Consider the following 27,026-nt stretch of genomic DNA (forward strand, 5'->3'; position numbering starts at 1 on the left):
ATTAACGCAATACAATTACTTATAAATAATGTGAAATTTCAGAAAGATATGACATAAATTATCGTGTTGTTTCCTGATGGCTGCCCTTAATAGTGCCCTGTTGCTTGCCATACAAGTTCTTAATGATAACCACATAAAACTCAACGTTGCGCTATACTGAGGGATATCACAGGGACCACCACATCCGAAGCTTTGTGGAACATAAATACTTGAAAATATGGTGAAAGGCATTTTGAGAAATCACAAAAGTGATCGGAGTTAAAGATGCACAGGGACTCATTTCTCAACAACTTTATTTGTTAGCTACATTTCAGAATTCAAGACCTTGGTCACACTTTGGTTTCAATTTCCTTCTTCCTCTCTTGTACTATCGGCATCTGATTTAATAAGTGGAGATCAATGCAGTCTGTATATTCCATGAACTCAAGAGTGATCCATAATCCAGTGCAGTGTTCCCAAAAGAAAGTCTCTAAAAACCTGTAGCTTACTTTAGGAAAAGAGAAAAAAATGAATCAATGATTGGCCCAGTACCCTGTGTTTAAAAGAATGCATCTCACCACCCCAACTCCAACTTATGTGAAGCTATATATATTAAGCAGTGGCTGATTCACCTTAGTTTAGTTGTGCACTATAAACATTTACCAAAGCATTAACAAGTTCACATCAGCAATTACGGCTTTCATTCAGTTTTTTAAAACGTAATAATTCTGTTCAAATAAAAGGATAAATTTGAGGTTTACCAACCCACACGTTAAATTGTCAAGCATTTGAAGCACATCCCTGCTTTTCCAAACCCAGAAGCGGGTTTTTCCTCCAATTCCCAGTGTCGTCTTGGTTTGGGCTTACTCAAAATGTAACAGGATTCAAAGTGCACAGCCCTGCAGTGCAGTCTTTCACTCCATTTCTCCAAAATGCAAACCAAATCATCCAGCACACAGCACAAAGCTTCTCCAAACATTTCACATTTTGGAATTTCAGCAACTGGTTCATGTTTTCTTTTTTGCCATGAAGCCGCAAGACATAACACTGGCAATTTAATTAAATCGTTATTTAAATAAATAAATAATACACTTTTCGAATAGGAACGAATGAGGCTTGTGAATGGCTGTGTTTTTTTTGTAAATCATTCGTAAGATGAGGGCGTCACTGATGTAGCCAGCATTTTTTGTGAATCCCTAATTGCCCAGTGACACTTAAGAGTCAACCACTTTGCTATGGCTGCGGAATCACATAGTTACAGTCATAGTCAGTGAGTTATACAGCATGGAAGCAGACCCTTTGGTCCAACCAGTCCATGCTGACCATAATCCCAAACTAAACTAGTCCCTCCTGCCTGTGCTTGTTCCATATCCCTCCAAACACTTCCTATTCATGTACTTATCCAAATGTCTTTTAAATGTTGTAATTGTACCCACATCTGCCCTTCCTCTGGAAGTTCATTCTACACACAAACCTCTCTCAGTGCAAAAATGTTGCTCCTCATGTCATTTTTAAACTCTTTTCCCCCTCACCTGAAAAAGATGCCCCCTGATCTTGAAATCTCCCACTCTAGGGAAAAGATACCTGCCATTCACTCCTCATGAATTTATGAACCTCTACAAGGTCACCCCTCAACCTCCTACACTCCAGTGAAAAAGGTCACAGCCTATCCAGCCTCTCCTTATAGCTCAAACCCTGTATTCCTGGCAACATCCTGGTAAATCTCTTCTGAACCCTCTCCAGCTTAATAATATCCTATCTAATAACTAGGCAACCAGAACTGGACACTGTACTCCAGAAGGGACCTCGCCAACATCTTATACAACTTTGACATAACATCCAAAGCCCCGTACTTAAGGGCTTAGCAATGAAGGCAAACATGCCTTCTTAAGCATCCTATCTAAATGTGATGCAAACTTCAAAGAATTATTTTCCTGAACACCTGGATCTCTCTGTTTGTTCAGTATCACTTCCACTGTATTTGTAATTTCACTAAGTTCCTCTCTGTCAACCACCCCCTTGTTTACAGGTATTACTGGAATGCTTTTTGTGACCACAAAAGTTTGGACAAAAGCAAAATACTGTTATTTGCAATACACTGTTCACTTTTCCTTAATATTTACTATTAACTCACCATTCTTACTCTTTGAAGACTAATACTCACCTTACTTACTCTTTTCCTTTTTGAAATACCTGTAGAAACTCTTGCTATCTGTTTTTACATTCCCAGCTAGCTTCCTCTCTTACTCTATTTTTTTTTCCCAACTAAGTAACCTTTTCATCATTCTCTATGGTTCTCTATATTCTGGCCAATCATCTGGTCGAACACTCAGTTTACTGCTTTTTCTGTATGTTTGATGCTTTTCCTAACTTCTTTAGTCAATCACAGACAGTGAATCCACACTTTAAACCTTTTCATTACTGTAGGAGTATACTTACTGTGAAGGATTTAGTATTTCCTCCTGGGAATTCAATGAAAGGAAAAGTTTTGGTAAACAGGATAGGTGGAGAGTATAGTTCAGTTCCATTGTAGAAGGTCCAGCTGGAGGGCAACTTCTTATCTGACTACCAGCATTTGAGATATTTAAGAAATCACCTGTAGATGTAATTGATTTTCTGCTGGGGTAAGATTTGGCAGGAGTGAAAATTATATCTTTGCTTATAATCAGAGAAATCCCAGATTAGTTTAAAGAGATGCAAGAGTTTAGATTAGATTAGATTCCCTACAGTGTGGAAGCAGGCCCTTCGGCCCAACAAGTCCACGCCGCCCCTTGGAGCGTCCCACCCAGACCCATCCCCCTATAACCCACACAGCCCCGAACACCACGGGCAATTTCGCATGGCCGATCCACCTAACCTGCACATCTTTGGACTGTAGGAGGAAACCGGAGCACCCGGAGGAAACCCACACAGACACGGGGAGAACATGCAAACTCCACACAGACAGTCGCCCGAGGCTGGAATCGAACCTGGGTCCCTGGCGCTGTGAGGCTGCAGTGCTAACCACTGAGCCACCGTGTCACCCCGTGCCATACCAGGTAAGGATGGTAATTTCCTTCCTTAAAGGACATTAGTGAACCAGATAGGTATTCATGGTCATGGCTATTCTAAGATTTTTAATCACATATTTTTATTAGATTTGATCGCACCATCTGGTGTGGTAGGATTTGAACCCAAGTGTGTGTGTTTGTCTGTAATCTCTGTGTGTGTGTGTGTGTGTGTGTGTCTGTGTGTGTGTGTGTGTGTGAGTGAGTGAGTGGTTCTGTGTGTGTGTGTCTATGGGACTGGGGGTGAGGGAGGAAGTAAATGGTGTTCTGTTAATAATTTGTTTCTAGCACAATGTATGTGGGGATGTCAGCTAGCTCACTTAGTTAGATACTAGAATGCAGTGCAGAGTAAAGCTGAGAGTACAGGCTCAAACTCTAATGCTGGCTGTAACAGTTCATGGAGGCGTTGATTCCTTACCATATGTCTGTGGAGTGATTACCCTCAAGCTTTATATAACACATTGACTGTCTGTCTCTCTCTCTCAGGGACAGAGACACCTGTGCGGGCTACAGCTAATTACCTCAACACAGAGTAGTTATGGATGTTTGCTTGCTACGTTTTTTTCAAGACTAAGGTGATAAGTGAATCAAAAGAAAATGGAGATGGGAACATGGAGTTGAGCTGAAAGATCCGTCAGAATCTTACTGTATGGAGGTGCATGTTCGAAGGACTTTACAGGTAATACATGTTCCTATTTCTTATGTAATTTACACCGTTCACTTCAATGTTCCCAAGGGTCTTTTATTCCAATGCAAGGAGGTGAAATGTCACTTGGAACCAGTTACTTTACTGTTTTTCTGAGGAGTAAGATTAAGGAGAGGCAATGAGTTTTCTGCACTTCATCTCACTGCATCAAAACATCCTCGGTGCTTTTACCTGATTTCTTCTTTAAATTATGTAGAATATGTATGTTACAGCGAAGGAGGAGGCTATTCAACCAATCGTGTCTGTGCTGGTTCTCTGAGGCAATAATTCGCTTGATGCAACTCAACCCCAATTCCACCTCGCCCTGCCAACTATCCAACTCCGGGTGGAAAAGACCCTGCCTCCACCATGCTCTCAGGCACAGCATTCCAGTCCCAGCCACGCACTGAGTACAAGCTTTTGCTTCAAGTCACCATTGTTTTTTTTTTTGGCCAAACACTTTAAATCTCTGCCCTCCGGCTCTCAATCCTTCCACCAAGAGGAGATGCTTTCCCACCCCACATCCTCTCTCCCGCCACCCCTCTCTACTCCGTTCAATCTCTTCAAGCTTTCAAAAACTTTTATCAAATCTCGCAACCTCCTCCTCTCCAAAGAGACCAGTCCCAACATCTGCAATCTTTCAACGCAGCCAAAGTGCCTCATTCACGCAAGCATTCCTGTAAATCTTCTCTACACCCTCCCCAATGCCTTTGTACCCTTCTGGAAGTGTGAAGAAGTGGGCACAATATGCCAGCTGAGGTGGAACCAGGGTTATACACAGGGCTAGCAACACCTTTTTGTTTCTTTATTCTATGCCACTAATGATAAAGCTCTGGGTGTCATGTTCTTTATTAACTGGTCTCTCAACCCATCCCATGCTGCGCTGTTCACCTCAATCCTTTTTATGATCATGGGTCCCACACTCTACTCATTCTCTGAGTTTAAAGAAAACGCCTTCTTTTGAATTAGTGATAATGGGAACTGCAGATGCTGGAGAATCCAAGATAATAAAATGTGAGGCTGGATGAACACAGCAGGCCCAGCAGCATCTCAGGAGCACAAAAGCTGACGTTTCGGGCCTAGACCCTTCATCAGAGAGGGGGATGGGGTGAGGGTTCTGGAATAAATAGGGAGAGACGGGGAGGCGGACCGAAGATGAAGAGAAAAGGAGATAGGGGGAGAGGAGAGTATAGGTGGGGAGGTAGGGAGGGGATAGGTGACCTGATGACAGTGAACTGATAAGGCATCAGTAAACAATTTGCTTCAAGGCTCTTGCTATCTTACCAGCTGAATTACCTCTACAACCAAATGAAATGTTCTTCAAATGAATTTTAAGATTTAGGAGTATTCTTAACAGTTTCAACAACCTTTCTGAAGAAGGGTCTAGATCCGGAACGTCATCCTTCCTGCTTCTCTGATGCTGCTTGGCCTGTTGAGTTCATCCAGCTCTACACCTTGTTATCTCAGATTCTCCAGCATTGGCAGTTCCTACTATCTCTGAAACAACTACAGCCCCCATTTCACTTAGCTTGCTCGCTCTCCATTGACGCTACCTGACCTGCTGTGACTTCCAGCACTTTTTGTTTTCACTCCATTTCACATATGTCAGACATGACTTAGTGAGACGAAAATCATGCTCTCTACTCAAGGCCTGTTGGTAATGGCTACAGTACACTGAAGGGAGCGCAAGGTGCGAAGGACAGACATACAGCATACCTTTTAAACCATCTATTCAACTTAACTTCATTTGATATACAAATGATTTCTGACTGGGGAATGGTCTGTCCAGAACGCAGATCTATCTATGCCAATGCACTCACCAGATTCTGCAGAAGTCAAGTGTTTTGCTGAATGGCTTAACACAGATGTCCCAGTTCTGCAGGCCCTCAGAGCAACTGAACACTTATAACATGTCATTATTTAACGTTCTGTGCTCAAATTAATGAAATGAAGTGAAGAAATGCAGAACCAATCAAACTAGGGCACAGGCAATTCCAGCTGAATTATCCCCTACCCCGTTCACTGACTTAGTTATGCTGACCTTGGGTACCATCATTGAGTCATAGAGCTTCACAGCACTTCAGTCCACTGTGAATGCTCCAGTTATCAAGCTCCTATCTACTCTAGTCCCAATTGCCAGCACTTGACCTGAAACCTTTACAATCCAGATTTCAAATGTTCATCTAAACTCTTTTTAAATGTTTCCATGGTTCCCACCTCTGCCCCTTTTCAGTCAGCGAGCTCCAGATACCCACATGCCTCTGGGTGAGCAAAAGAATGTCCTCAAATCCCCTCCAAACCCCCTGCTCCTTACCTTAAAACTGTGCCCCGTAGTTAGCGATCCATCTCTTAAGGGAAAAATATTCTTCCTTTCTACCTATCTATGCCCTCATAATTTTGTACGCCTCGATCAGTGCCCCACTCCCCACCTCAGCCCTCTCTGCTCTAAGGAAAATGACCCTAGCCTGTCCAGTCTCTCTTCATAGCTGAAACACTCCAGTCCAGGCAACATCCTGGTGAATCTCCTCTGCACCTTCTGTAATGCAATCATGTCCTTCCTCTAGTGTAGCGATCAGAACTATGCACAGTATTCCAGTTGTGGCCTAACTAACGTCTCATGCAGCTCTATCATAGCCTCTCTGTTCTTGTATTCAATGATTAACCAATAAGGTATGCCATGCACCCTTTCAACCACGTAATCCAAATGTCCTTTTCTATTCAAGGATCTGTGGACATGCACACCAAAGTCCCTGTGACCCTCTGTACTTGCAAAGATCCTACCATTCAGAGTGTAATCCCTCTCCTTATTGTACAACTCAAAATCCTTGACCTTGCACTTTCCAGACTGAAATCCATTTGCCACTGGTCTGCCCCTCTGACCAGTCCATCTAGATCATCCTGTAGCATAAAGGTTTCCTTCTCAATCTGTAGCATACCTCCAATTTTTATTGTCATCAATGAACTAATGGATCAAACCTCCTGCATTCATATCCAGATCAGTAACATACAGGACAGACAGCAAGAAACCTGTCATCTGTCAAGAAGACCCAGCATCAAACCCTACGGTACTCAACTCAACACAAGCTTTCAGTCACAAAACACAATCTGCGGCCTTCTGCCCACTGCCACCAAGCCAATTACGGATTCAATCTTGCATTGCTATGTTGAGCTCCAAGAATATTGTGATGCCAGTCCTGTTACTGCATAATAAAACACATTCGGTTTTATCCAGCCCAGTGGTTCTCAACGTGTGGTCAACAGATGGTACACAGGCAGGCTCAAAATGTAGGCACAACAACACGACAGCCAGAGCTGTCCAAGAGAACAGGTCAGATCCCTCACTCCCAACACCCAAGTGGCATCACGCAATGCCAGGCTGGGTGCCATATGCTTGGCTCAAGTGGCCGTCAGCAACGTTCCACAAGTAAGATTTATTCCTGTCTAAACATTAAACTGCAATGTCAGATTTTCAACAATGGCTGAAAACAATGAACAGGAACCAGATGAATGTGGGGCCACACTTGAAGCGGAACTCCATGGTTTGGAACCACTTCACTGATGCCTCACCAGTAACAGTGCCCTTCTCTCCAACCATGGAGAGGTGATGGCCTCGTGGTGTTACTGCACTGTTAATCCAGAGGCCCAGGTAATGTTCTGGGGTCTAGGTTCGAATTCCACCACGGCAGACAGTAGAATTTAGATTCAATAAAAACCTGGAATTAAGAATCTAATGATGACCATAATTCCATTGCCAATTGTGAGAAAAAACCCATCTATATCACCAATGTCCTCTAGGGAAGGAAACTGACATCCTTAACTGGTCTGGCCTACATGCGACTCCAAACCCACAGCAACATGGTTGAGTTTTAACTGCCCTCTGGGCAATTGGGGACAGGTAATAAATGCTGGCCCAGCCAATGACATTCTCATCCCATGAAGGAATTAAAAAGAAAATTACCCGCTCCAACGTAGCAAGTGAAAGCTGCAGGGGGTGGGACAGCTGGGTGGTCTGTGGGGAGATTTAGTTCCACCCAAGCGATCTGTGGATGGAAAAATCTCAGACAGCACAGACCTAAGCAGGCCCGAATTAAACTCTCACCCATATTTCCCCAACTACCACATCACACTTCAGCCCTCTGTACTGGCATTGCCCTGCAGAAGGCGATTTGTGCAAAGTTATAGGACACTGGAAGTGGGTCAGGCCGTCCAAAATAATTCCACTTTGGACCATGAAGGAAAAGTTTGTCATTAAGTGAGTAGGCTACACTTCAATCCACCCAGTCCTAAGGATGCAATAACAGTGTCAAGTACACTTAGAGTCATAGAAATGTACGGCAGGGAAACAGACCCTTCGGTCCAACTTGTCCACACTGAGCAGATATCCTAAATTAATCCAGTCCTATTTGTCAGCATTTGGTCCATATCCCTCTAAACCCTTCCTGTTCGTATACATATTCAGATGCCTTTTAAATGTTGTCACTGTACCAGCCTCCACCACTTCCTCATTCCATACATGTACCACCCTCTGGTCCCTTAGGTCCCTTTTGAATCTTTCCCCTCTCACCTTAAACCTATGCTGTCTAGTTGTGGGCTCACCTACCCTGGGGAAAAAGACCTTGACTGCTCACCCAATCCATGCCCCCCACGATTTTATAAACCCCTATAAGGTCACCCGTCAGCCTCCGACACTCCAGGGAAAATAGCCCCAGCTTATTCAGCCTGTCCCTATAGCTCAAACCCAACAACCCTGGCTACATCCTTGTCAATCTTTTCTGAACCCTTTGAAGTTTCACAGCCTCTTTCCTATAACCTGGAATTGAATGCAGTATTTCAAAACATTCACCGGAGATATCTACCCTGAAGAGTAACCAAAGTAACCCTTCATTTTCACTGATCATAAAATTGCACTGAAACAATATTTAAAGTCAAACTTGATGCATTTTCCTAACTGTAGCAGCTGTAATTGAAATATATATTTAGTTCTTGGGACTGGTCAGGCTAATAGAGTCTGAAGGTCTTAACCTTTATCCAATAAAAACTATCAATAGTGCACCTTAAACTAAACGCTAGTCACAAGTTGGTTTTGAGGTCGTTTATCTTTCTCTCCAAGAAATGATTATATAAATGATGAGTCAGACATCACTAGAGAAATCACTTCACATCAGGAATCCTGAAGTTGTGTCACACTTACAGCGGTCAGTAGATCAAATATTTATTTTAATTTATTCCACTTGAAGAAATGAAATGACATTTACGGGACAGATGCACACTGGCTTCAACAGACAACATCACAGCACGGTACGGAAAGGTTCAGATGTGGAAAATTAACCCCCTTGAAGGAAAGCTTTGACACAACCTGTTGTCTTAAAATAGATAAAAGAAGTGAGACTTTGAGGATACTTCAGAAGATCCCACCCCAATAAGGAAGGCCATGTCAAGGAGGCAGCAATTAGGTATCTGTCCTCCCTCTACCCATCTCTGAAGGAGGAGAGTCAAAGCTGTCGACAGCATGGAAACAGGTCCTTCGGCCCAGCGAACCCATGCAGCCCAGTTTTCACAATTAAATTAGTCTCGTTTGAATGCATTTGGTCCCGAAACCTCCACACCCATCCCCTCCATGTACCTATCTAAATGTTTCTTAAGTGATGAAATTGTACTTACTATATCTGGTAGCCCATTTCAGACACTCCCCATACACTGTGAGAAACAAAATTTCCCCTCTGGACCCTTTTGTATCTCTCGCCTCTCACCTTAAACCCATGCTCTTTCATTTTAGACTCCCCTACCATGGGGGAGAAGGCTATCTGCCTTATCTATATCTCTAAATTTTATAGACCTCTATAAGGTCACCCCTCAGTCTCCTACCTCCAGGGAAAAAAGACAGCCTATCTGACCTCTCCTTATAACTCAAACCTTCGAGTCTAGAGTAAATTGATTTACTTCAGCATTGCCAAAATCTGCAAACCTCAGGACTCCATATCCAACACTAAACGCAATTCTGTGGTTGGGTAACATTTACTAAATAGTCCTGACTGGGCTGGTTACCCTGGAAACCAAGTGAAGACAATCATTTGGGGCTTGCGTTTGAAATAATCGTGTGTGCCAGAAGCTACATGTATTCACAAGGGCGCTGTTAGTTGTGGAATACATCCACATGTTATGCATTTTTTAATAGGAAAAAGTTATGGAGACAGTGCTGCAGTGCCCATGGCAATGACCTAACCAATCAGTCTACTGATCAGATCGGATCTGATGTACAGCCTAATCTGAGTCTATTCACCTAACTAAGACTGACAATTCCTGCTGCATTTCCATCCCAGTCATGGTAGGACCAATTAGCTTCTGTTCTCATGCTGTATAAATTGGTGTTCCCTTTCTAAATTTTGTCTCCTTATGTCACAGCCCTGAAGAGAGCAAAACAAAAAGCTTTGACTTTGCTTCTCCTTTTAGTAACAAATAAGTTCTGTACTACTATCCAATTAATTAATTTCCCAAGAGAATTGAGAAGAAAAATAGTGGCTGTTAGGGTCTTCTGTTGAATGAATCTATTTGGATCATTTAACCACTTGCAGACAGACCTATGACCTCCATGAATTCTCTTGCCTACCACTCCTTACCTGCCATTGGTAGTTGCATCGTAGCTGTGTATTTCTTTGGGCATCTCCCACTTGGAAGGTGTTTGGTACGCTTGCCTTTATTGGTCAGTGCACTGAGTGTAGGAGTTGGGAGGTCATATTGCTGCTCTATAGGACATTGGTTAGGCCACTTTTGGAGATACTGCGTTCAATTCTGGTTGCCCTTCTATACGAAAGATGTTTTGAAACTCAAAGGATGCAGAGAAGATTTACAAGGATGTCGCCAAGGTTGGAGGGTTTGAGCTATAGGGAGGGGCTGTACAGAACCCCTACAGTGCAGAAACAGGCCCTTCGGCCCAACCAGTCCACACTGAACCTCAGAGCATCCCACCCAGATACATCCCACATAATCTCCACATCCCTGAACACTACGGGCAATTTAGCATGGCCAATCCACCTAACCTGCACATCTTTGGGCTGTGAGAGGAAACCAGAGCGCCCAGAGTAACCCAGACAGACACGGGGAGAATGTGCAAACTCCACACAGTCAGTCACCCGAGGCTGAGATCAAACCGAGCCACCATGCTGCCCTACTAGGGTGGGGCTATTTTCCCTGGAGTATCGGAGGCAGAGGGGTGACCTTGTAGACATTTATAAAATCATGAGGGGCATGGATAGGGTGAATAGCGAAGGTCTTTTTCCCAGGGTAGGGGAGTCCAAAACTAGAGGGCATAGGCTTAACGTGAGGGGGGAAGATTTAAATGGGGTGAAAGGGGTAGTTTTTCACGCAGTGGGTGGCGTATGTACGGAAGGAGCTTCCACAGGAAGTGGTGGAGGCTGGTATAATTACAACATTTAAAAAGCATCTAGAGGGGCACATGAATAGGAAGGGTTTAGAGGATCAAATGCTGGCAAATGGGATTAGATTAATTTAGAATATTTGGTCGGCATGGGTGGACTGGACCGAAGGGTCTGTGTTCATGCTGTACATCTCTCCGACTCCATGATCTCCTCATTTACAGTTTCCCTTTAAAATTCTTTGACACAGAGCCCTCCTGCTTTGGCCTGGCACCCACTGGCATCTTATTACCTGTGTGAAGATTTGGGAACACCTTTCTACCATTAGGCGCTTTACGAATGCAAGTTATCATTGCTCTCACTCCGGTACCTAGTGAACTGTCTTCTCTGATTGGAAAATTTCCTCTCTTTGGGAAGAGAAATATTGATTTGACCGAGGTATATAAAATCATAAAAACCAAAAGAACTGCGAATGCTGTAAGTCAGGAACAGAAACAAAGTTGCTGGAAAAGCTCGGCAGGTCTGGCAGCATCAGCGGAGTAGAAAACAAAGTTAACGTTTCGGGTCTGGTGACCCTTCCTCAGAACTGATGGTGGCTGGGAAAATGTCAGTTTATATGCAGAAAATGGGGAGGTTGGTGGGGAGGGAGTAAACGATAGGATAGAGCCCAAACAGAGAGAGAAAGACAGTTGGACAAAGCAGTTGCTAACGATCAGGCTGGGAGGGTGAGTAGTTGTTAAAGGGGACTGTAAGTGACTAACAACAGGGGGCCTGTAATGGCAGGCTATGTGGTAACAAGGCCTGGTGTGTGGGGTGGGGGGGTGCTGGGACATGGGAGAGTTTAGGCCCTAAAATTATTGAACTATTGAATTAAAATCATGACGGGGTTCTGGGCCAGTAAACTAATGCGACATACTTTCCTTTCAGTGAAAGGGTGAGGGGCTAGACGATCCCAATTTAAAACGATCAGAAAAAAAAACGAAAGAGCCAGATGAAGGAAACCTCTTTGGGGCAGCAAGTGGTTAGGATCTGGAATGCATTGCCTGAGTTCACACACTTCTCATCCCCTTCACCCAGTGGTACTTCCCCTCCTTAAAACAAAAGATTCCCCTTGCTTTTGGTCTCCGTCCTCTACATCGTGCTGACAAACTGCAATGTTTCCTAGCACTGGCAGGATTTCCCCCCGGCTTAGCCAAATGCAATCACAGTACCTGCTTGGTCATTTTCATGTCTATCTCCCGTGCCACTACAGTTCAAACTGGGCAGGTAAAGACGGCATTTGAAACGAGATGGTTTCAAGTCCTCACTGCTCAGCAGTATTTGCCAGATGGTTGTTTTAAAATAATTAATTATGGGATGTGGATGTCGCTGTCCTTTGAGAGGGAAGTGTTGTTGCATTGCCTCACTGCAGTCAATATTTGTTTCTAACAAATAAAGTCACAGACTTAACATTGACAGTGAGATTTAAGAGATTACTTTTCCATTTGCTAGTAACTTTATCAAAACATTGGTTCCTCAGAGCAAAGTCCACTCGCGGAGTATAATTATCAGATTTATGAACGGATCCCTCATATATTAGAATTGATCTTCCTCTGCACCTTCTCTGTAGCTCTAAAACTATGTTGTGCATTCTTGTCTATTACCCTGATTCCTTATGTAAGGTATTATTTGTCTGGTTACATGCAGAAGAATGCTTTTCACCGTCAGAAGCAAAAACAGAAGTTGCTGGAAAAGCTCAGCGGGTCTGGCAGCATCCGTGAAAAAAAGAATCAGTGTTAACGGTTTGGGTCCGGTGACCCTTCCTCAGAAGTGATGGTAGCTGGGAAAACATGGGTTTAAATGCAGAAGACAGGGAGGGGGATGGGGTTGGGAGTAAACAATAGGATAGGCTCCAAACAGAGCGAAGGGCAATTGGACAGACACGGGAGTTGATAACGATCTGGCTAGAAGGGAGAGTAGCTGTTAATGGGGACTGTTGGTGACTAACTGATTAATAGTGCATAATGGCAGACCATGTGATAACAAGGGCAGAGGGGCTGGGACATGGGAGAGTTTAGGCCCTAAAATTATTGAACTCGATATTGAGTCCAGAGGGCTGCAAGGTCCCCGAGCAGAAAATGAGGTGTTGCTCTTCCAGCTTGCATTTACAGTGCAGCAAGCCAGAGACAGAGAAGTTGGCCAGGGAACACGGTGGTACGTTCAAGTGGCAGGCAATGGGTAGCTCAGGATCTTTTTTGCGAGCGGAACATAGATGTTCTGCGAAGCAGTTACCCAGTCTATGCTTCATTTCCCCAACGTACAGGAGATCACATTGTGAGCAGCGAATGCAGTAGGCTAGATTCTGAGAAGTACAGGTGAAGTACATGTTTGGGCTCTTGTATACTGGGGAGGGAGGAGCTATATGGGCAGGTGTTACACCTTCGCTGGTTACCGGGGAAGGTGCCATAGGGCTGTGTGGGTTTGTTGGGAGTGAAGGAAGAGTGGGCCAGGGTGTCCTGGAGGGAACGGTCCCTGTGGGAGTCAGGCAAGGGAGGGGAGGAGAATATAGTATCTGGTGGTGACATCTTGCTTTTAACTGTACCTTGGTGCTGTGACAACAATAAATCAAATCAAATTAAAATTGCCAGGGCTCTCTACTCTATCTCTGGGTCTTGCTAATTGTTTATTATTGTATAAGATGATTGGATGCAGCAGCAGAAGTAGGTCATCCAATTTATTCAGTCTGCTCTGCTATTTAATGGGATTGTGGCTGATCTGATAATCCTGAGCTCCACTTTCCTACTGTCTCATCATTTGGGGGAGGTGACTGGTGGTGGGCATCACACCTCAGGGGAGGGGAGAGGTTGAGATGGAGAATCTTGCAGTTGATGCTGGATTTGAACCCAGGCTGTTGGGATCGCTATGAATTGCAAACCAGTCTTCCAGCCAACTGAGCTAACCCTCCCCCCACCGATAAAAAAGCTGGCCACGTCACCTTTGAATGTATTGAATGGCCCAGTCTCAATAGCCTTCTATGACAAAGAATTCCTCAGGTTCACACCCATCTGAGAGAAGAAGTCCTTCATCATCTCTGTTTTAAATGGGCAACCCCTTACCCTGAGATTATACCCTCTGATCCTAGGCTCTCCCACAAGGGGAATTACCTTTCAGCATGTACCCAGGCAAAGCCCTGATGATTCTTGTATGTTTCAGTTAGGTCACCCCTCATTCTTCTAAAAACTCCAATGAATACAAGCCCAACCTACTCAAGCTGTCCTCATAAGACAGTCCTTCCATATGCTAGAATCAAAAAACTGGGCAGGTAAGAGCTGGGTGATAGAGCATCTGAGGTCTATTTGTGGACTTGTCATTAATGCTGCACAGGAGGAGAACACAAAAGAACCCCTATAGTGTGAAAGCGGGCCATTCAGCCCATCAAAACCAAACTGACCCACCTCCCTACTCTTTCCCTGTAATGCTGCACTCCCCATGGCCAATCCACCCTAACCTGCACATCTTTGGATCGTGGGAGAAAACCGGAGCAAACCCACTCCGACACAGGGAGAATGTGCACACACCACAGAGACAGTCGCCCGAGGGTGGAATCGAACCAAGAGCCCCTGGTGCTGTGAGGTGACAGTGCTAACCACTGAGCCACCGTGCCGCCAAAGCATGCAGTTCAATATGTTGCTCAAAGCACAGAAATGGCAGATGAACCAAAGCCAGCCTGAGGAAAACGGTGCTTTCAGCGGTGAGTGGTTAAGATCTGGGATTTACCTGGCACAGTGGTTTGGTCATCAACTAGGGCCAACAACACAGGGCAGCAGAGCTGGCAAGGTAAGCAGCACCTTGGCCTGCTTCATCACGAGTTGTAATCCAAGAACAGAAGTGGTTGGCAATGGTGCAGTTTAAGGATGCGAACAGTCTGCAGTGCAGTAAAATGCATTATCCACGTTACCTTAGTTGAGGGTCTTATTTTATGAAAATCACCAAAGATTGACCACTTTAGGCCAGACCTCGAGCTACCAAGCGAGTCGTAGGTTGGCAGCTCAACTGAACATTAGTGCCACTGGGCGGGTGAAGGATGTTGCCGGTATGACACCTACCCAACGGTTCCAGAAGTCATAGAGATCGACAGCGCAGGAAAAGGCCCTTCAGCCCATCAACTCTGTGCCAAGTCAAACGCAACCAGCTCACTATTCCATTTTCCATCGCCTGGCCCATGACCTTGTATGCCTTGGCATTGCAAATGTGCATCTAAACACCTCTCAAACGTTTGAGGGTTTCCACCTCGAACACAACCACAGGCAGTGAGCTCCAGATTCCCAACAAAAGGTTTTTCCTCACATCTCCTCTAAACCTTCTAGCCCTCACCTTAAATCGATCCCCTCCTCTGTTCAAAGAGGCCTGCAGGACAGAAAGAAAATTCACTCCAAAATGGCAGGATCCAAGCACATGACCTCGAAACTCCCATTTAATTACACAGTTAGCAGACTAACACAGATACAGGACACATTCGGGAGTGAATGCTGCAGGATAAATACTGTCCTAGTTACTTACTTCATTTAATAAAGTGTTTGCTGCTAATTACTTTGATAAAACGTGCAATAAAGGACTGCAAAACAATTTCCAAACTGTCAAAGCCTCAACTTTACCCTAAATTAATTCACATAAATAAATCTTTCAGGCAATGCTTGCTCATAAAATCAGCAGTCCCAAGGCTCGCTAATGTTTTATTTAATTATTTCACACCCAACAGTTTATTGTTGAATGATTCTTAAATTCAATCAAAAAGACCTCCGTTTCAAATCTTTCTTATTCCCCTTTATTCATTAACAGGATGAGGGCATCACTGGCTAGGCAGCATTGATTGCCCAGGGGGCAGTTAAGAGTCAACCACATTGCCGTGGGTCTGGAGTCACTTGTAGGCCCAGGCCAGGTAAGGACGGCGGCTCCCTTCCCTAATGGACATTGCTGAATCAGCTGAGTTTTTCCCCAACAACCAATTCATGGTCATCATTAGATTCTTAATTCCAGATTTTTTTTAAATTGAATTCAATAGTGGTGGGATTTGAACCTGCATCCCCAGAATGCTACCTGGCTCTCTGGGTTAACAGTCCAGCGATAATACTGCTAGCCTTTCGCCTCCCCAGTCACTAAAGGGCAGGGAATTGTGAGACAGAATAAATGGCAAAAGGCATTAAGAAATTATGTTGGACCATAATATTGTAGAATTCTTCATTAAGATGAAACATGACACAGGTGATTCTGAGACTAGGACCCTGAATCGAAATAACACAAACTACAATGGTTACAGAGATAGTAGGAACTGGCAATGCTGGAGAATCTGAGATAACATGGTGTGAAGCTGGATGAACACAGCAGGCCAAACAGCATCAGAGGAGCAGGAAAGCTTGAGAAGATAGGGTGAGAGGAGACAGGCAGATCAAAAAGGTGGGGTTAGAGCCAGTGAAGGTGGCCTGGTTCTGGATCATCAAGTTCCTGCACTGCAGTGTTGCTGTATACTCTAATACTCTGCAGCTGGTGAAGATTTAAGGAGCGATCCCCAATTTATCATAGCCAGGTCACAACCTCATACCATTGTAGTTTGGGATAACACGGTGTGAAGCTGGATGAACACAGCAGGCCGAGCAGCATCAGAGGAGCAGGAAAGTTTGACGTTTCAGGTCGAGATCCTTCTTCAGAAATAGGGGAGGGGAAGGGGTTCTGAAATAAATAGGGAGACAGGGGAGGCAGATAGAAGATGGATAAAGGAGAAGATAGGTGGAGAGCAGACAGACAGGTCAAAGAGGCAGGGATGGAGCCAGTGAAGGCGAATGTAGGTGGGGAGTTATGGAGCTGATAGGTCGGTCCATGGAAGACAGACACATCACGGAGGTGGGATGAGGTTACTGGGTAGGAGATGGGAGATGGGGCTGAGCAAAGCGGTCCCCAAGCCTCTGCGGAACACCTACACCCAGTTCACAACAAACAAGCACACCTCCCAGTCGCAAACCACTTCAATTTCCCCCCCGACTCCTCGGACGACATGCCCATCCTGGGCCTCCTGCAGTGCCACAATGACGCCACCTGAAAGATGCAGGAACAGCATCTCATATTTCGCTTGGGAACCCTGCAGCCCAAGGGTATAAATGTGGACTTCACAAGCTTCAAAATCTCCCCTCCCCTGACCTCATCCCAAAACCAGCCCAGCTCGTCCCCACCTCCCTAACTGTTCCTCCCACCTCAAGCCCCAACCCCATCTCCTACCCACTAACCTCATCCCGCCTCCGTGACCTGTCCGTCCGCCCTGGACCAATCTATCACCTCCCTAACTCCCCACCTACATTCACCTTCACTGGCTCTAACCCTGCCTCTTTGACCTGTCTGTCTACTCTCACCCTATCTTCTCCTTTATCCATCCTCTATCCGCCTCCCCCTGTCTCCCTATTTATTGCAGAATCCTCTTCCCCTCCCCTATTTCTGAAGAAGGGTCGCAACCCGAAACGTCAAACTTTCCTGCTCCTCTGATGCTGCTCGGCCTGCTGTGTTCATCCAGCTTCACACCATGTTATCTCAAACTACAATGGTATGAGGTTGTGATCTGGCTACAATGAATTGGGGACCGCTCCTTAAATCTTAACCAGCAGCAGACTATTCGAGTATACAGCAACACTGCAGTGCAGGAACTTGATAATCCAGAACCAGGCCACTCAGCCCATCATACCTGTTCTGCTATTCAATTAAATATCTTAACTCTAGCTGCTCACTGTGTTTCTGTAACCTTTAACGATGCTATTGAATAAAATCTTTCAGTTTACCAAAATCAAAACTTATTGTCAGTGAACATCTCTTGTTTATTAAAAAAAAAGCTGATGACAATCTATGGACACTAATAATTTCCAAACTAAAGGGCTTTGACTCAAAGCAAAATTACCAGTCAAAGATGATTAAATTGTTGTTGACCTGGTAACTCGCCTGTGGCTGTTGTGAATCTTAACTGATAACTGAAACTGACAGAAAAAAAACGGGGTATTACATTTGCCTAAATGTTGAACCTGCCAGGAAGGACCTTGCGGCTTGCATTACTCATAAACCGGCTAAATATGATGACTGCTCGGCAGCTTCACAGTAAGGACCGTGGTCTCAAAGCAAATACATGCTCCTTTGGCTCCTTGGTTTGTAGGAGCACTTGGTGAGCTGAGCAAGTCAGATCAGGAAAGCCCCAGCTTCCATCGCTGGCCTGGCTCTTCAAAGTATCGTAAATGCTGTTCCATCTCTTTCCCATGTCAACATTCACAGAAATGATGCACAGAACTGAGAGGCTTCGCTTGTCAGGGAAGACTGAACAGGCCCGGAATTCCTTTCTCTGCACTAGAAAGGGCTAAAAGGTAGCCCGGAGAGGACCAGAGCTGTTATCCGAGGAGGAGTATTCGCTAGCGCGGTTGGGGAAGGTTTACATTAAAATGGCAGGGGAATGGAAACCTTTACAGTGAGACAGAATAGACCAAAACCTCAAATGGGCAGACCATATCAGAAACAATGCCATGAAAGTAGGATTCCTGGGAAGTATACAAGTAGCATTCTGGATTAACACATTGAGGAGCCAACTCAAGGACAGGCCTGGGTTTTGTCCAATGAGAAAAGAATAATCTTCTCCCTCGGGGAAGAGTGTCCATAATATTACAGAATCCTTCATTAAAATGAAACATGACACAGTCGACTCTGAGACTAAGGACTGGAATCTAAATAAAACAAACCACGATGGTATGAGGTCGTGTCCTGGCCACAATAAATTTGGGAACGCTCCTTAAAGGGGTGATGGTGTCTGGCAGACATTTAAACAGTGCATGGGGGGACTGCAACAATTATTCAGTCCTAGATAACAAGGTGTTGGGCTGGATGAACACAGCAGGCCAAGCAGCATCAGAGGAGCCGGAAGGCTGACGTTTTGGGCCTAGACCCTTCTTCAGAAATTATTCAGTCCTGCCTGGCTCATAAATAAAATGTGGCAAACAAGGAAAAGTAGAGACAACATTAGATCCAAAGAAGGGGCATTCAAATTGGCCGAAAATAGCAGTAGATCTGAGCACTGACAGCAGTGTTTCAATTTCAGCAAAGTAAATGATTAGGAAGGGAAAATTGGGGATAAGAGTAAGCTGGCAGGGAAGGTATAAACTGACTGTAAAAATTCCTATTGATAATGAAAAGAAAAAGATTAGTGGAAACAGGTGTCATCCCTTATAGTCAAAACAGAGGAGATTATAATGGCGAACAAAGGGATTGCAGACCATTTAAATTGGGGGTCTGTCTTCCCAAAGAAGGACATATATACTATCCAAAACACATTGGGGATCACAGGGTCCAGTCAGAGATAGCAACTGAGAGAAATCAGTACGAACAATGACATGGTGTTAGGGAAATTGTTGGAAGTGAAGCCTGATAAATCCCCAGGCCTCTACATCCCAGGGTACTTAACGAAGTGGCCCTAGAAATTGTGGACGTATCTTTCACGATTCTACACACTTTGGAACAGTTCCTATGGATTGAAGGGTGACTAATGGAACCCCTCACATCTAAAAAAAAGGAGACAGAGAGAAAACAGAGAATTATAAACCAGTCAGTCTGACATCAGTGGCAGGGAAAATGCTCAGCCATTATTACAGAACAGCAGAGAACTTGGAAAACAGAATTTACAAAAGGGTAATCATGCGCGACAAATCCATTGAAATTTTCTGAGAATGTAACTCGTAGGGTTGATAAGGGAGTGCTAATGGATGTGATTTACTTGAACCTTCAAAAGCCCTTCTCAATCAGGCCCCTCTCAATCTTCTCTGCTCTCAGGAGAATAACTCCAGTCTGTCCAATCTCTCTTCAATAAGTGAAACTCTCCGGCCCTGGCAACATCCTGGTAAATCTCCTCTGCACCCTCTCCAGTGCTATCCCATCGCTCCTATCATGTAGATTCCAGAACTGCACGCAATATTATAGCTGTGGCCTTACCAATATTTTATACAGTTCCAGCATCACCTCCCTTCTCTTAAACTGAGTGAGCAAATGCATGGCAGATGACTGATAATGATAAACGTGATGTTATCCACTTTGGTGGCAAAAACAGGAAGACAGATTACGATCTGAGTGGCGGTAGACTGAGAAAGGATGAAGTGCAATGAGACTTGGGTGTCCTTGTACACTCAAAGCATGTAGCTGCTACAGGCAGAGTCGACCAGTACCTTTATTCCGAGCTATTATTGGCTTATCCCTCTGGATTTCTAAATCAGGTCTATATATTCCTTCATTCAGCTGCTCAAAACAAAAATGACTGATCCAGAATAAGTGCAAAGTGTTTTTGCTCAAGGCACTTAAAATAAAATTCTATTCTTCCTTATGTTTGACCTAAGTTGGTCATGTTGGTGCCAGCATATTGTAAGTGCAAGCCATTTCTAGGCCAACAGCTTCTGCACTACTGAGGCTTGAATAACAAAGGGAGGAGTGTGTGTTCAAACAGGCTGAGCTCTCTTAGACATGTGATGGAAGATATACAGGCAGGCAGATAGGCAGACAGACACACGCGCGTGCACAAACACATACACACGCGCGTGCACAAACACATACACACGCACACCTAAAGTGCAGGGGGGTGCTCTGAAAGCTCATGTATCTGAAGCGGGAAACTGAGAGACAGCCCCTTTTATATCCTACAGATAATGGGAACTGCAGATGCTGCAGAATCTGAGATAACAAAGTGTGGAGCTGGATGAACACAGCAGGCCAAGCAGCATCTTAGGGGCAGGAAAGCTGACATTTCGGGCCTAGATATATTCTGGTTTACTTCTCATTGTCAATGCCAAGTTGGGCTTGTAATTGGATTAGCTCAAGCTTACCTCACCTGCTCCAGTTTTAAATTAGAGTAACACAGCTGATGGCTCGATATTTAAGTGTCCCCTCTTACAATGCATTTTCTCTTTGTCTGAATTCAGAAAACCCCACAGGGCTAATCCTGCTTGCCCCGCAAATCCCTCTCTGAGCTAGAGTTGCTGGGACAGCTTTACGGTCTGGGTTGCTGGTTTTGTGGAAACACTGCTCATTTGAGTCAGCCTTTCTCAGCTGTCACGGTTAAAGCGATGGGCCAGCTTGTGGTGATGGTAAACGGTGGCAGGGCACCAGAGATCTGGTGTTAACACTCGGACGAGGAGGCTGCATAACAGAAACTTGCTGCTATCAGTCAAGTTCAAACTGTAGGCTGGGCATAAAGTGCTCGGGAGGACTAATGGTAACATACGGAATGGAATGAAATCAGAAGACATACAGTGGAAGAGCAGATACATACCGGTGTTCCACACTGTACATTTAGGGCTCTCTTTCTGATGAAACATCTCCATCAGCACCACTGCTAGCACTGGGGTCATCTTTGCTGCGTGAGGCACTTTTCTCCTTGGTGTATTCTGAAGGTACTTTAGTCCTTGTCTTTTCCTTTCGCTGCTGCTGTTTTTCCAGTTTTGTCAACTATAAGTACACAAACAGAATCTTCATTCGATAAACATAATGACACCATTGTCAGCAACAGCTTGCTGTGATTCCAGGCATCACCCGCTCCTCCCTAAAGAGGCAGGTGGGAGCTCTGGGGATTCCTGCAGCGCTCAGGCCTGCAGTTGCCACGGTGATTGCCTTCCAGACCACACCCACCAACACCCCCTCCCCAACTCCCCCACAGCCCATCCCCACCAACCTCACAGAAAGTGAAGACACCATTCGAACCATGTGGCTCGCTCTGCCATCTAAACAGACCGAGTCTTCTTCGATTCTCTCCCGCCCCGTCATCATCAACAGCAGCGACTCGTAAACCAGTAACACCCCACGATCTGCAAGGACATGGGCAGCAGGGATACGCCACCACCTCCCACGGTCTGCTTTACACATCACACCTATCGTCGCTGGATCGAAATCCTGGGCCTTCCTACCACAGGGGCACATGTGGACCAGCACATTCTCAAAGGCAAGCAAAGGGGAAGGGGTGCTGGATATTCTGGACTGTTCCATCATGGCCGAAAGAGTAGAAAAGCAGTTACAATACTTAAACGGGGGAAAGACTGCAAATCTCAGGTTGTAAGCCACTCGGTGTGAAGTGTGCTGCTGTAACGAGTGATGAGGAAGGCAAATGGAATTGCTGTCATTTATTTCACGGGGAATGGAAAATAAAAGTGTGGAGGAGTTGCGTCGGGCGTTAATGAGACCATATCGAGATGTGGTTTTCTGACCTGAGAAAGGACACGAGTCTGAACAATGAATGCTGGCCAGTCAGCAGGGCCCGTGCTCTACAAGTGAATAAAAAAAAGTAACTCCAACAGAAGCAGTTCAGAGAAAGTTCACTCGACTGATTCCTGGGAGAAAGGGCTTATCTTATGAGAATAGATTGGATCTATATCCTTTGGAAGAATGAGAGGCAATCTCATGGAAACATTAAGATCCCGAGGGGATATGACAGGGTGGATGCCAAGAGGAGGTTTCCACTTGTGGGAGAGTCTACAATCAGGAGACACATTTTAAAAATTTAAGATGGAGATAAGAAAAACCTTTCTTTTTTTCTCTCAGAGGATTGTTGGTCTGTGGAATTCACTTCCCCTGAGAGCAAGGGAGGCAGGGTCACTGAATGACCCAGGGCTTCCAATTACCATCTGGAACAGATACCTCGAATAGTAATCATATCAAAAGGGGCCTGGTTGATTTTGCATGTTTTTTTTATAATGGGCAGTCTTGCCCAAATGCCCCCATCACAGCCTGCTGTTCAGGCCATAACACAGGCAAAGCTACGCTGTCCATGATGCCCCTGAAGGGCAGCACCCAACGCTCTACAGATGAACATAGAGAAAAGTGTATTGAAGTATATCTGTAAGTGTTACATAGCTTATCATATTTTCAGTTCCTTTTAAAGATCTAATGCTAGTTTTATTCATCAATTGTAAATGTAAAGGGTTTTAAATTTCTTTTAATTATTTAATGTTATCATTATTGAGTAATTTTAAGTGCAATTAGTTCTCTTGTTCATTTAAACACTCAATGTTGTTTAAAAGTTCCTGAAGGATGGGTTTGGATGAATGAGTTCAGGTGGTAAGGGGTTCGGGGGTGAGGTTTGTGGCTAAGGGGTTGGGGTTGTCAGAACGGCAGATTAGGAATGCTGGTTGGTGAGTACTGTGGCAGCTGGATGTGTTGGGGGTATGGGGGGAGTTGGAAGAGATGGGGTGTTTTTTTGGGTCTGGGATCCATCAGCTGTTTTTACAGAGTTCAGGAGTGGGGTGGTTAGTTTAACAGTTAACCAAAACTTACAGTAGATTTTACCCCTCTAACTCTTCCTGGGTAACTATTGAGCTAAGTACATTGAAACAGATCAAAGACTCCAAATCTAATTCAGAGTTAGGGACCATTTTGGACAGGGTTCCAGGCATGAGGAAAATGCTTATCAAACATTTTCTGGGCAATTCCTTGTGGAATTAGCTGGTTTGGGACTTCCACGTTGTCGTGGTGTATAACTCCAGTCTACACTGCTGCGATGATAATCTTTCTCTCAGAAGGTCTGGGCCAATGTTTTTTAAGGACAAGTGAAATGTTTGATGACATGGACATGAAAGGCTATCAGGGGCAAGTGGGAAGGTGGAATCGGAATCATTATTGGATTAGCCAGGATCTTGTCAAATGGCAGAACCAGACTGAGGGGTCAAATTGCCAGCTCCTGATCCTAATACATAATTTTTTTTATAAAAGTCTCTCTACTCACTTCTCAGTCAGGAAGTATCCCAATTCCCTTAGCTTTGGTTGAACAGAAACATTATTTATTGCACTGGACAGCAACCCATTCCATATTAATTATTCACAGGTTACATTTGGCTTCGATTGGATGGCATGATGGCTCAATGGTTAGCACTGCTGCCTCACAGCACCAGGGACCCAGGTTCAATTCCAGCCTCGGGTGACTATCTGAGTGGAGTTTGCACATTCTCCCCGTGTCTGCATGGGCTTCCTCCAGGTGCCCTGGTTTCCTCCCACAATCCAAAGATGTGCTGGCTAGATGGATTGGCCATGCTAAATTGCCCGTAGTGTTCAGGGTTGTGCAGGCTAGCTGGATTAGCCATGGGAAATGCAGAGTTACAGCGATGGGCAGGGGGAGGTGTCTGGGTGGGATGCTTCTCAGGAGGTCAATGTGGACTCAAATGGCTTGCTTCCACACTGTTGGAATTCTATGATTCTCCCATCTTGGTGTTGTACTAAAGACTTCTCAGAATCTGATCACTGATTTCCTTTCTCAAACTTCTAATCATTTTTGTTTTGAGAAGAAACTTGGCTTCTACCTTTACCACCAAAGATAAAGTCATCTATCTCTGGCGATCAGGATGAAGAACTGGGAAACAAGTTATGGTATTACAGACATTCATCAGTTCAGGTCATCAATACAAGCCATTCACACATGGTGAGCAACAGTACCTCAAGAAACAATTCCCCATACTGGTAAAACTTCTGGTTTCTACAAATAAAATATAGTGAGTCAGATTTTGTTTTAGCCGAGTATCAGAAATTTTTTTGGTGACAGTTAGAGCTGCCTGTACTTTGTAGCTACAAAACTTTTGTCTGTGAAGTTAGTTGGTGAATTGTAGGCAGGCAGAACCAGGCTGCACATCAGCAAGTTCTTTCCAGTTGAAATTGCAAAATTAAGAAATCAATACTCTATTTCCAAAGGTGGAAAATGAAGTCAGTTGCCCCACCAAATTTGGTCTCTTTGGAAAACTGTGATAACTGTTTCAGTTGCTTTTTGTCAGTACATTTACACTCAGTGCAACTGAGATAAATAAGCAAATGCAAACAATGACAGGGTTAACAGTACGCTCTTCCTGAATTAACTATTTGTACAAAAGTTCACGGATATGATCACTAATAATTCCTGTGGTACAACATAAAAATTGTCATGCAGTATTTCATGGTTTTAAAAAAATCACAATAGAAGGAAAAGAGAATTATTTCAAGTATACTGCAATACAATCACGATCATTAATGTGTCATTGACATGATGATATTGAAACATATTGAGTTGGATATACTGTTCAAAACACAGCAATAAGTGAAACATCTTAAGAAATGGCTTCGTTTGATACCAAGCTGAGAACCATCCCTAGCTAGGAACAGAATACTTTCTTGAACCCTTTTGAAGAAAACCTTTCTGGACAGTGTTGAAGGCTTGTTGACTGTGCACCAGGGTTCAGGTTCCAGGATATCGGGATCGTGAGCTTCTTCTGCTGTCACAAATTTATGCCTGGATTTCTGTCTCCAAGATTGACTGGGATTCAGAAGAAATGTTTGTGGCTCAGAGTAACATTGAACCTAATGCTAACAGAATTGCCACCTGCAAAAACCCCAATCTGTACACCATGGGGAGGGACTTGGAAGAACAGACATTGATCCAGACCTTGTCAGTTTGTGTTGCCACGCAGCTTGTGGTCAGGGTTCATTTCTGCTGTCCAAATCTTGTAGATGTCTCCAAACTTTTTTATTGACACCATCATATATGTTGCTATTCTCTTTATGTGCACCTGCTGCTATTTCAGACTAGTCCTTCCTTCCTTCACAGTTGCTTGTATATGACAGCTGATATCAGGGTTACCGTAAGCCCATTAGATATTGGACCACAATTAGGCCATTCAACTCATCTAGTCTGTTCCGCCATTCGATCATAGCTGTTATGTTTCTTAACCCATTTTCCTACCTTCTCCCTATGACCCATGATGCCCTTAATGAGTGAGTACCTGTCTTAAATGCACTAATGGCTTGGCCTTCTGAGGCAATGAGTTCCACAGACTAACTACCCTCTGGCTGCAGGAATTCCTCCTCATCTCAGTTCTAAAGTGGAGTCCTTTCACTCTGGGTCTGTGCCCTCAGGTCCTGGTCTCTCCCACTGCTGGAAACATCTTCTCCATGTCCACTTTATCCAGGCCTCTCAGTATTCTGTAGACTTCAGTCAGATTTCCACTCCCCCTAATCCTTCCAAACTCCAACACGTATGAAATCCCCAACCGCTCCTCGTATGACAAGCCCTTCATCCCCGGGATCATTCTTGTAAACCTCATCTGGACCCCCTCCAACGCCAGCAGCTGCTTTCTTAGATACGGGGCCCAAAACTGCTCACAATATTCCGAATGTGGACTGACCAGAGCCCTACACAGCCTCAGCAGTATATTTCTGCCCTTGGTTACATTATTATACGTACACGGTGGCTCAGTGGTTAGCACTGCAGCCTCACAGCGCCAGGGACCCGGGTTCGATTCCCTCCTCGGGCGACTGTCTGTGTGGAGTTTGCACATTCTCCCCGTGTCTGTGTGGGTTTCCTCCGGGTGCTCCGGTTTCCTCCCACAGTCCAAAGATGTGCAGGCTAGGTGGATCGGCCATGCTAAATTGCCCGTAGTGTTCGGGGGTGTGTGGGTTATAGGGGGATGGGTCTGGGTGGGATGCTTCCAGGGGCGGTGTGGACTTGTTGGGCCAAAGGGCCTGTTTCCACACTGTAGGGAATCTAATCATACCGAATCCATACCCATTATACCATATTCCCAGCCTCTGGGTAGTCAGAAATCAGACCTATAAACCAAAATGCCTACTGGAGTCCACAGGAGGCCACTCCCACTAACTCCACAGGAAAGATCCAGGAAATTGGAACTTCCAATGGCCAATTCCCAGTTCCACCAGGATAAGATCTAATTGAAACTAGGGAAAGTTCCAATATACTTACCTGGACTTACATGCTTACCCCAAAAATGTTAAAACAACGGCTAGTGCCTGAGGGAGTACATAATCACCTATGTTAATTGCCACTCTGACTTCAACCAACAACCCTCTCCCCAATGGGACCCACCTCCTGACTCACCCCAGATGTGATGTGACTAGCCACCAGCCCCGACAACACATTCTGTTCTGTCCCAAGTACCA

The 27,026-nt window shown here is 44.7% G+C and overlaps 1 protein-coding gene across 1 annotated transcript in view; it reads right to left on the reverse strand.

Annotated features, from left to right (window-relative positions):
• Positions 1-275: 275 nt before the first annotated feature.
• dtd1 (D-aminoacyl-tRNA deacylase 1) overlaps positions 276-27,026 on the reverse strand; it is a 178,157-nt gene continuing 151,406 nt past the window's right edge. Inside the window, exons 5-6 of the mRNA XM_048535466.1 lie at positions 21,394-21,569; positions 276-487 (exon numbers count right to left, since the gene is read on the reverse strand). Coding sequence (XP_048391423.1) covers positions 21,414-21,569 — 156 coding nt within the window. The 3' untranslated portion in view covers positions 276-487; positions 21,394-21,413. The remainder of the gene's footprint in view (positions 488-21,393; positions 21,570-27,026) is intronic.

The sequence above is a fragment of the Stegostoma tigrinum genome, chromosome 9, assembly GCF_030684315.1.
Source record: "Stegostoma tigrinum isolate sSteTig4 chromosome 9, sSteTig4.hap1, whole genome shotgun sequence".
Classification (NCBI taxonomy): domain Eukaryota; kingdom Metazoa; phylum Chordata; class Chondrichthyes; order Orectolobiformes; family Stegostomatidae; genus Stegostoma; species Stegostoma tigrinum.